This window comes from Cetorhinus maximus, chromosome 15, assembly GCF_964194155.1.
Source record: "Cetorhinus maximus chromosome 15, sCetMax3.hap1.1, whole genome shotgun sequence".
NCBI classification, from domain to species: Eukaryota; Metazoa; Chordata; class Chondrichthyes; order Lamniformes; family Cetorhinidae; genus Cetorhinus; species Cetorhinus maximus.
The window spans coordinates 36,598,749-36,610,789 of NC_135893.1; the positions used below are offsets into that span (position 1 = coordinate 36,598,749).

Consider the following 12,041-nt stretch of genomic DNA (forward strand, 5'->3'; position numbering starts at 1 on the left):
TATTTGATAACAGTGCTTCAGTGGCTCAAAACTAATCTTTTGAACCTGTAAGGAGTACATGACTGCAAACAGTATTTGAGGTACTTGTTATGCCTCCAGTCTTGAGGGGTGCAGTGTAAGAAATGTCATGGAGCATTGATACTTCCCTAGCTGTGAGTTTAGTTGAAATTTTTCCACTGGATTTGCTTTAATAATTGGTTTTGCACAAAAGTTAAGTACATTTTCATATTGGATTTTCTATTAAAACAATTGGTAACTTTTCATCTGGCCCGATTAAAGATTGTTTTAAGCTCCACAATGTTTGCCAGATGGTTTGTGAAGTGTTAAATTTTGCAGGAGATTTGATTGAATAAAATATTTACAAATGGTTAGGCTTGGCTTGGCTTTGCCATTGCTTTGTTAATTTTTCTATTTTCAGCTAGTGAGGGTGGTCGACACTACTGAGGGGAGGGTGGAGTTGAAGGAGTGTGAGGGAACGGTGTGAATGTACACTCAAGATTGTGAACTAATGATGATGGGGACTGTGGCAATTTGGTGCATTTACACTGCCGGAGCTAGCAAAGGCCCAAAAACCTGTTTCCTCAATATCATTGTGACCCACTGTTTAAAATAAAAAGGTTTAAATTAAATCAACACAGTTCTCAAGTTATTCACAATTAGAGCAGGCATGCAGTGCCGATAGTCTCCACTTACGATTTGCTTGCTATCCTCTGCAAACGTCGCTTTGACAAACAAAGCTCCAAGAGAAAACCCAAGAGTGCCATCAGTGTCACTAACACACGTCTTCCATCGAGTATTGCATGTCTGGAGGATGGAACAGTTGGGGAAAGGTCAAGGGTTATGGCAAGTTAAGATGAAGATAAACAAAGAGTCTGGCAGAATATACTGCTGGCTTCTGGCTGGACTGTCACTGGCTGGAACTCTTCCCCTGTTCATTAGACCAGCTGGGCACAGCTGCTCCCTGGATTACACTGGCGTTCCCTGTACTCCTGTTTTCTGGAACCAGCAGCAGCAACAGTCCAGAGTTGACATAGTTTTGAACAAGTTTCGCCCTTCCAAAAGAAACCTTGAAATTCTATCACATGTAATTAAACCAGTGAGAAATAATACCCACAATTAAATTACATTCAGAAAACATTTGTGGTTTTACCAAGTCAATGGTAGAATTGGCAGAAAATGCTTCCAGGAGCCTGGGCACCATGGTTACGATGAAGCCAATTAGAAGAAGAATGAGGTGGGGTGTGTAATGAGCAGCTGATGTGCCCCCTCCAGTTCTCTTCCAGCTCCAAGTGAAAATTACCCCCAAACTACATGCAGTGACTGCAACACATCCTCCCGTCTGTCTCAAAGTAGAACCACCTAGTTACCAGAATTACATATCCATTTCTATCTTTGGTTTGAGCTTTTTCTAAATGAGATCCCAATTTAGTATCAACTCAATTATAAGCAGTTGAACTCTTTGGTCTTTCGCCCATTAGGTACTGGATTGAGACTGTTCAAACTAGGAGAGCTTTCCACCTCATAAAGCATGGCTGAATTCAAATTCAGAGACCAACGTAGATCACAATCAGGCTCATTAATCCAACACATTTAAAAGGAAACTTTTTCTCTGGCTTTAATGTTGTGGCTGTGATATACTCTATAATGTCACGCCCTTAGCAGACAGTCAACCTCTCAGTTCTGGTGGAACTTCCAAGTCTATTGTAGTCAATATTGTAGTCTGATTGGCTAATGCAAACTAATATTGTTTAGAAGTGGGATGAATGATATCAATTGGAATGCTGCAAAATAATCAGGAAGCTGGGATCACTGCCGATGCTTGTATCGAGCTGAATATTATAGCATTGCTCCTGATCCTGATGGAGCAGTGCTGAGGATGCAGTGATATACATCACCTGGGCTTCAGACTGGAAAACCAATCAGTCCAGGTTCCCACTCTTGCTCGCCCCTGTGTATGTGATGAGGATAGGACTGGGATCAGCTGTAACTAGTCCCCATAACTGAAGAGTCCAGTTACATTGAACATTGCAGTTCACACGTGAATGTGCACTTGAATGGCTGTGGGGTGAAACTCTACCTGGATTCAGTATCATGGAGAGCAGTGCACAGAAAGTGAAGAATGATTAACTTGTGGAGGGAGCGTGTGCATTTTTATGAAGCCAATGGTGAAGAATGGTCCGCATGCAGAACTCTTTCTTCCCCACCAGTTGTAAAAGCTTCCTGCACCATCAGCTCTGGTTAGAAATGAATGCGGCACAAAGTCTGAACCCACAGACACTGAAACAAGGAAACGAATGACAAGACTACAAATTTGTGTTGCTGAGTGAACATGTTCAGGCACTAATCTCAGATCTGATGTTCACATCTTCACAGCAGCAGCCACTGTGGAATGACACAAGTGTGCACACTCCCAATGGGAATATTCAGGTTGGTTTTGATCGTGATGATGAAATGCTGGGCGGTGACATAAGAAAACATAATTAATCAAACCCACGTCAAATGGCCCAAAAGCTCCAACTGCAGGACGTTCAACTTCTGTTCGGAGAAATTAGTTCAAAATTACTTGCAGTGACTCACTTAGAAAAGGGTTTTAAAATCCTGTTCTAAGTTTACACTTGGCTGGTTTGGCAGAACAGAGGGCACTGCACCGTTGAAACGGGCCTGGATATTTTACTTTTTGGAGATGTTTCCACGTTAAGTTTCTTCTTTTCCCTTTTGTCAGTCTCTTGGGGTCAGAGACTGGCTACAGCTGAGGAGTTGGTGAGGGAGGCAAACTGGGCTTTAGCTTCAAGCATCCATCAATGACGCTCTGAGCTGGCCTCTTAAGCGGTACCTACGCAAGCGCTGAAAATGCTGATATCTCCCTGATGGTTTAATCCCTTGCAGGGAAGTAGGCAGCTGATGACAGGCTCCTCCTCGCAGGCACCTCTGGGGTGTGCGAGGCCACATATTTGTACCTTGGCTGCTGAGATTGACAGCTGCCATTTTCATAGTGAAATAAAAACAGAAAATGCTGGAAATACTGATCAGGTCTGGGAGCAGGTGGAGGGAGAAAGTGTGTTATTGTTTTAGGCTGAATATGACTCTTCTTCAGAACTTGACGACACTTTCTCACACCCTGCTCCTTTAAGGGTTCTGAAGAAGTGTCATTTGAGACTCAAAACATTAACTCTGTTTCTCTCTCCACAGATGCTGCCAGATCTGCTGAGCTTTTCCTGAACTTTGTTCTTATTTCAGATCTCCAGCGTCTGCAGTATTTTCCTTTTATATTCATAGTGAATTAGTCAAAAAAAAATTAGACAAATCACAGAATTGTTACGGCACAGAAGGAGGTCATTCAGCCCATTGTGTCTGCACCGGCTCACCAAATGAGCATTATGACTTAATGCCAATCTACTGCCTTTTCCCCATAACCCTGCACATTGTTTTTATTTAAATAATAATCTAATGCCCTCTTGAATGCCTCCACCACACTTCCAGTCAGTGCATTCCAGAACCAAACCATTCACTGTGTGAAAATGCTTTTTCTCACATCACATTTGCTTCTTTTACAAATTATTTTAAATCTGTACCTCTCAGTCTCGATCCTTTTACGAGCTGGAACAATTTCTCTCTATCTGCTCTGTCCAGCCCCCTCATGATTTTGAACACCTCCATCAAATCTCCTCTTAGCCATCTCCTCTCCAAGGAGAACAGTCTCAACCTCTCCAATCTATCTTTGTAACTGAAGTTTCTCATCCCTGGAACCATTCCTGTAAACCTCTTCTGCACTCTCTCCAATGTGTTCACATCCTTCCTAAAGTGTGGCGCCCAGAATTGTACACAATACTCCAGCTGAGGTCTAACTAGTGTCCTATGCAAGTTCAGCATAACCTCCCTGCTCTTGTACTCTATGCACCTATTAATAAAGCCCAGGATACTGTATGCTTTATTAATTGCTCTCTCCACCTGTTCTGCAACCTTTAAATATTTATGCACATATACACCCAGGGTACACCCCCTTCAGGGTAGCACCTCTTATTTTATATTGTCTCTCCATGTTCTTCCTACCAAAATGAATCACCTCACACTTTTTCACATTGAACTTCATCTGCTACCTATCTGTCCACTCTCCCAACTTGTCTATGTCCTCTTGAAGTTCTACACTGTCCTCCTCGCAGTTTACAACACTTTCAAGTTTCATATCATTCGCAAACTTTGAAATTGTCCCCTGCACACCAAGATCTAAATCATTAATGTATATCAGGAAAAGCAAGGGTCCCAATTCTGACCCTGGGTAACTGCACTACAAACCTTCCTCCAGCCCGAAAAATGTCCATTAACCATTACTCGCTGTTTCCTAAGCTCAGCCACGTTGCTACTGTCTCTTTTATTCCATGAGCTATAGCTTTTCTGTATAGCACTGTATCGAATGCCTTTTGGACGTCCATGTACACCACATTAGCATCACTACCCTCATCAACCCTCTCTTTTACCTCTTCAAAAAAACTCCAGCTAGTTAGTTAAACACGATTTTCCCTTTAGAAATCCATACTGCCTCTTCCAATTAACCCACACTTTTCCATGTGACTATTAATTCTATCCCAAATAATTGTTTCTAGAAGCTTTCCCACCAGTGAAGTTAAACTGACTGGTCTGAAATTGCTGGGCTTAACCTTACAACCTTTTTTGAACAAGGGTGTTATGTTTGTAATCCTCCAGTCCTCTTACACCCCCCGAGTCTAGGGAAGACTGAAAGATTATGGCTAGTGCCCCTGAATTTCCACTCTCACTTCCTTCAATTTCCTTGAATGCATCTCACCCAGCCCCGGTGTCTTGTCATCTTTAAATACCCATAGTTTATCCAATAACTCCTCCTTATCAATTTTGAACCCTTCAAATGACAGAGTTTCCTCCTTTGTCACCATGGCCTGGGTAGCATCTGCTTCCTTGGTAAAGACAGCTGCAAAGCATTCATTTAACACCTCAGCCTTGCCCCCTGCCTCCATGTATAAATCCCCTTTTTGGTCCCTAATCGGCCTTACTCCTCGTTTTACCACCTTTTTACTATTTATATGTCTATAGAAGACTTTGGGATTCCCCTTTATGTTGGCTGCCAGTCTTATCTCATATTCCCTCTTTGTTCCTCTTATTTGATCTTCACCTCTCCTCTGAACCTTCTGTATTCAGCTTGGTTCTCAGTTGTATTTTCTACCTGACACCTGTCATAAGCACACTTTATCTTCATCTTAATTTCTATCTCCTTTTTCATCCAGGGAGCTCTGGATTTGTTTGCCCTATCTTTCCCTTCTGAGGGAATATACCTTGACTGTGCCCAAACCATTTCTTTTTTTGAAGGTAGCCCATTGTTTAGCAACAGTTTTTCCTGCCAACCTTTGGTTCCAGTCTATCTGGCCCAGCTCCATTCTTGCCCCATTGAAGTCAGCGCTCCCCTAGTTAATTACTATTACCCTGGATTGCATATTGTCCTTTTCTACCTTCATCCTAAACCTTATGATACAATGATCACTGTCTCCTAAATGTTCCCCCATTGACACTTGATCTACCTGGCCCACCTCATTTCCAAGAACCAGGTCTAGCAGTGCATCCTTTCTTGTTGGACTGGACACATACTGCTGTAGAAAATTCTCTTGAACACACTCTACGAACTCCTGCCCCTCTCCACCCTTTACACTGCCATTATCCCAGTCTATATTCGGGTAAAGTCCCCCATTATAACTACTCTGTAATGTTTGCACCTCTCTAATTTCCCTGCAGATTTGTTCCTCTAAATCCTTCTCACTAGTTGGCGGTCTATAGACTACACCGAGCAATGTAATTGCACCTTTTTTGTTCCTTAGCTCTAGCCAAATTGATTCTGTCCTTGAACCCTCTGGGACATCCTCTTTTTCCAGCACTGAAATGCTTTCCTTAAACAACACCACTACACCTCCTCCTTTCCTTCCTTTCCTATCTTTGCTGAACACCTTGTACCCAGGAATATTTAGCACCCAATCCTGCCCTTCCTTGAGCCAGGTCTCTGTTGTTGCCACAACATCATATTACTGCATGGCAATCTATGCCTGTAACTCCCAATATTATTTACTATACTCCGTGCATTCACATACATGCAGTATAACTTTGATTTAGACTTCATTACTTTCTCCCTTACTCCAACTTAGCCTATTAACTTATTACCCTCTATTCTATTCATCTGTCTCTCCCAGTATTTTGTACATCCTAGTATTCTTCTCTAATATTTTCTCTTGGTTCCCACACCCCTGCTGAGTTAGTTTAAAGCCTCCCCACCAGCAATAGCAAAATGCCCTGTGAGGAACTTCATCCCAGCTCTGTTCAGGTGCGACCCATCCGGCTTGTGCAGTTGCTGTCTTCCCCAGAGCTGGTCCCAGTGTCCCAGGAATCTAAAGCCTTCCCTCCTACACCATCTTTCCAGCCATGCATTCATCTGCTTCATCCTCCTATTTCAGTACTCACTTGCACTTGGCACTGGGAGTAATCTAGAGGTTACTACTTTTGAGGTCCTGGTTGCTAATTTTCTACCTAGCTCCCTAATTCTGTCTGCAGGACCACATCCCGCTTCCTACCTATGTTGTTAGTATCAATGTGGACCATGACCTCTGGCTGTTCACCCTCCCCCAGAAGAATGTCCTGCAGCCACTCGGTGACATCCTTCATCCTAGCATCAGGGAGGCAACATACCATCCTGGAGTCACATCTACAGCCACAGAAACACCCATCTGTTCCCCTAACAAATCCCCTAACACTTTTGCTTTTCCTTTCCTTTTCCTCCCCTCCTGTACAGCCCAGCCACTTGTAGTGCCACAAACTTGGCTCCGATTGTACTCCTCATCGAGGAATCATCGCTCTCATCAGTGTCCAAAATGGAAAACCAATTAACGAGTGGGACCCCAGGGGACTCCTGCACTACCTGCCTTGTTCTCTTGGGCTTCCTGGTGGATACCCATTCTTTTTCTGTGCCCACCTCTCTGAATGTGCTATCCACGCAGCTCTCAGCCTCGCGGATGAGCCACAGTGACTACAGCCACCGCTTGAGCTCCGAAACCCGGAGCTCAAGTTTTTGCGGCTGGCAGCACATCCTGCACGTGTTTGCCTAGGTCACCAGTAGTGTCCACGACTTCCCACATATTACAGGACATGCATACCACATGACCGAGCTTCCCTACTATGTCTTAACTTTACTTCCCTTACATTAATTTTATTTCACTTTGGTTTACTTATATTACTTTACATTACGGTACTTGATTTTCCTTTATTCCTAGTGTTTCTTACTCAAATCCAAGCAGCCACTTCTTTAAAAATAATATGCTTTTCTAATTTACAGCTATTTAAAGACACTCCCATCAGCAGTTTCTTACCAACCAATGAACTTACGGCTTTCCTGTGATGTCATTGTTTGATTTTTTTTTCTTCAAACTCAGCTATGAAGGCGAGTTTTACACCCAGGTCCATTTCTGCTCAGCTGCTCCTCTTCCCAACTTAGAATAATTCCTATATATATATCACTCCTCTTTCTGCCACACACCGACTTCCCACATTAGCCTAATTTGCTACTCATTTGATCTCTATCTCACTCTGGCGTAATCGCCTGTCTCCTTGCATGCCCCTTACTGACCCGTTGGAGCAATAGCATAGATGTATTTAACGGGAGGTTAGATAAAAACATGAAGATGAAAGGAATAGAGGATATACTGATGGAATGTGATGAAAAATGATAGGAGGAGGCTCGTGTTGCTCATAAACACCAGCATGAACCCCTTGGGCTGAATGGCCTATTTCTGTAAAATCGATGAATCCAGAATGTGAGGAGTTCAGTAAGGGATAACATAGGAACTTATCTTAAAGGGGGGGAGGGGGTGGGAAACCAAGCAATGTCCAAGTCATTGAGGCCAGTGTGATTTAGTTGTCAAACCATAGGATGTTGCCTGAAAATGGCTACCAATTACCACAGTGCAACCATTCAGTCAGAGAGCATTAACTCTTCACCTGCTGGCCTCGCCCATAACCAACAACACAGGGTTTGAATTTGACATTTGTTTTAAGAATATATCAGAAGGTATACATTGTGCTCTTTGTTCTTACAATACTCTTCAATACAAATGGGGGGATGGTGGTGTAGGGGTAATGTCACAGGACTAGCAATCCAGATGCTCAGGCTAATGCTCTGGGGAAACAGGTTCAAATCCCCTCATAGCAACTGGTGGAATTTAATTTCAATTAATAATCTGGAATTTTTAAACAGAAGCCAGTCTCAGAGATAACCATGAAACTACTGTCAATTGTTGTAAAAACCCATCTGGTTCACTAGAGAAGGAAATCTGCCGTCCTTACCTGGTCTGGCCTACATGTGACTCCAGACCCACAGCAATGTGGTTGATTCTTAACTACCCAGTCACTCAGGGGCAATTAGGGATGGGCTACAAATGCTGGCCTTGCCAGAGATGCTCACATCTCATAAAAGAATAAAGAAAAAAAATCTGATGAAACATCAGAAAAAGCATAATTTTTCTCAAAATCAGCATCAAAGTTCTCACTTAAAACATAGAACGTTTAGTGAAACCCTGATCAATCTTGAAATCAAGAGTGTGTGGGATATATAGACCCCACTAAGCTGCATATAGTAAATATGTTTATCTTTGTTTCTAACTAGTGTGGAGACACAATGCAGTGTCCTCTACCCTTTTTCCAATTGAGATAAAGCTTCTGATTGTAACTGCCCTGGTGTGTTATATTTGGCATTGCATTGCTATAATTGCAGCAGTATGTTGCTGAAAATCATGGAACGATTCCCTCCCTACAGTTTTGATTTGGAAGAATAGTTTTAATTTTGCATGGAGAAAACCACAAGCTGCTGCCCCCAGGTTGGAGGGGGTAATAACCTGAAAGGGCAGAATGATGTTGAGAGAAGGTGGACTTGTAACCGAGTTGAGGGAAATGAGTGAACATAAACCATTCAAATGGTACAGTCCCTGTAGGGATAAACAGCATGTCTTTGATAATAATTCCACTGCCTTTGAGACTTCAGCTGAGTGACTCCCTCAGGCCACTTCTTCCAATGTTGCAAAGACTTAAAGGACTTAGGGGTCAGTAGGTTACACTCATGCTCCCTGACCCCACATCACCAGTAAAGCAAGTGCATTTAATGGGTTAAATATCTCGCTTACGATCAGTAAACATGATTTTTTATAGAACCTATGAATTCATTTGATTGGGATTTTAGAAAGCAATGTTGACTGGTGACAGGCGTTTCCGAATGGTTATTGACGAGCCCAAGCACAAAGCAAATGCCACAGCTTGGCCTCTTTCAGCTTCCTGTCGCAGTGTTGCTACAAAAACGGTGCCATGTGTCTTCAATCCACAGGGCAGAGGTCATCACGTCAGCAAGACCTAATGGTAGGAGAGGCAGCTTCCTGTGGTTTCAGACTCCCGGTCCAAATAGTTACAGCATGTTATTCACTTGACTCTTTCGAGTAACTCTGTGCCCTGCTCTCCGATTAACCCTCTGGATATTTCCTGCAAATTGCTTTCAGTTGCTTAGCATAACCATGCAGTCAGACTGCATTAACCCTTCAGCTCTAGATTTGCTATGGCTATAAACATAGGTTTTCAAATCGAAAGGTCAACCATCTGAAATGTTAGTTGGAATTTAGTGCTGGCAGTGGGAGCCCTGCCAAAAGGCCTGAAAGGGGGTTGGGGGGGTGGGTGGTGGTGGTTGTTGGGCTGTTGGGGACCCTGTTCCAGTGGTCAGTGGGACCAGGGGCTACATCTGGTCAGTGGCAGCCAATTAATGGTCGCCGTCCCTATTAAGGACAGCTGCCTGGTTCCAACAGCTGCCAACCAGAGGGCTGGCAGCTCAGCAGTGGCCACTGCTGGGGTTGCACCTGGAGGAGGGGGAGGGTGCAGCAATGGAAATGTACACTCACAATCAGGTAGATAGGTTCTGGGGTTGTGGGGGTGGGGTGGTGTGCCCATCTTTGTTGGTGGGCCACTCTGTGGGCCAAACAGTGCCAGAAAAGGAGCCTCCCCTTGACCAAACAACCCTCGCAGCCTTTGGGCTCTGGGCAGGTGGGCCGTCTGCCTGGCAAGATGGGATGGCGGTGGGAAGATGATGGCCATTTTTAAGACCCTCCCCCACAACCACCCCTACCCCCACACTCCGCTACCTCCCAGGCTGTCCCCAGATGGCTGGTCAAACCCAGCCTGTTAACTCTATTTCTCTCTCCATGGATGCTGCCTGACCTGCTGAGTATTTCCAATTTTTTTTGCTTTTATTTGAATATGTCATTTGTTCAAAAATTTATCAGGAGGCATATATTGTGGTCCTTTTTCTCTCAGTGATCTCTGTTACGATTTGATGAGGCAGCATAAAGCTAAAATTCAAATTTGGATATTTGAAAAGGAAAAATTTGAGTGGTATGGGGAAAGAACAGGAGAGTGGGACTAATTTGATATCTTTATTCTTTCATGGATTCTGGGCATCACTGCTAAGGCCAGCATTTATTTCCCATCCCTAATTGCTCTTACAATGAGTGGCTTGCTAGGCCATTTCAGAGGGCATTTAAGAGTCACCTACAAAAGAACATAAGAACTAGGAGCAGGACTAGGCAATTCAGCCCCTCGAGCCTGCCCCGCCATTCAATACGATCATGGCTGATCTCATTTCGGCCTCAACTCCAATTTCCCGCCCTCTCCCCATAACTTTTCAACCCATTACTAATTAAAAATCTGTCTATCTCCTCCTTAAATTTATTCAGCGTCCCGGCATCCGCTGCACTCTGAGGTAGCGAATTCTACAGATTCACGACCCTTTGAGAAAAGTAATTCCTCCTCATCTTTGATTTAAATCTACCACCCCTTAGCCTAAAACTATGGCCTCTCGTTCTAGAATGCCCCACAAGGGGAAACATCCGCTCCATGTCTACTTTGTCTATCCCTTTTAGCATCTTATATACCTCAATTAGATCTCCTCTCATCCTTCTAAACTCTAGCGAGTATAGGCCTAAACTGCTCAATCTTTCCTCATAAGACAAGCCCCGCATCTCAGGAATCAATCTAGTGAACCTCCTCTGAACCGCCTCCAGTGCAACTACATCCTTCCTCAAGTAAGGGGACCAAAACTGTGCACAGTAGTCCAGGTGCAGTCTCACCAATGCCTTGTACAGTTGCAACAACACTTCCCTATTTTTATACTCTATTCCTTTAGCAATAAATGCCAAAATTCCATTTGCCTTCCTTATTAACTGCATGCTAGCTTTCAGTGATTCATGCACGAAGACACCCAGATCCCTCTGCACTGAAGCATTCTGAAGTTTCTCTCCATTTAAATAATAAGTTGCCTTTTTATTCTTCCGACCAAAATGGATAACCTCACACTTATCCACGTTAAACTCCATCTGCCAAATTTTGGCCCATTCACCTAACCTGTCCATATCCATTTGTAAATTTATTTCTTCATTGCAACTTACTTTCCCACCTCTTTTGGTGTCATCTGCAAATTTAGCTGTAGTACCTTCTATCCCTGAATCCAAGTCATTAATATAGATTGCAAATAGTTGGGGCCCAAGGACCAAACCCTGTGGCACCCCACTAGTAACAGCTTGCCATCCAGAAAAAGACCCATTTATCCCGACTCTGCTTTCTGTTGGTTAGCCAATCCACATCGCTGTGGGTCCGGAGTCACATGTAGGCCAGACCGGGTGAGGATGGCAGATTTCCTTCCCTAAAAGACATAAGTAAACTGGATGGGCTTTTAAGACAATCTGATGGTTGGTATGATCACCATTACTGAGATTAGCTTTATATTCCAGATTTTATTAATATTAATAGAATTTAAATTCCACCTGCTGCCATTGTGGTATTTGAACCCATGTCCTCGGAGCATTAGCCTGGGCCCCTTGATTACTAGTTCAGATGGCTTAACCACGACACCACCGTTCCGATCCCCAGATAATTTTGCCCCTTCATAACTCATCCAAAATGCCAGCACAGACAGGATGGGCTGGTTGGCCTCCTTCTGTGCTACA

At 43.6% G+C, this 12,041-nt stretch overlaps 1 protein-coding gene across 4 annotated transcripts in view; it reads right to left on the bottom strand.

Moving 5' to 3' along the window:
* Positions 1–12,041, bottom strand: part of LOC144690609 (endothelin-converting enzyme 1-like) — a 359,428-nt gene that overhangs the window by 51,009 nt on the left and 296,378 nt on the right. For all 4 annotated transcript variants that reach the window (XM_078558277.1, XM_078558278.1, XM_078558279.1 and 1 more), the window contains one exon: positions 694–804. In XM_078558277.1, coding sequence (XP_078414403.1) covers positions 694–804 — 111 coding nt within the window. The remainder of the gene's footprint in view (positions 1–693; positions 805–12,041) is intronic.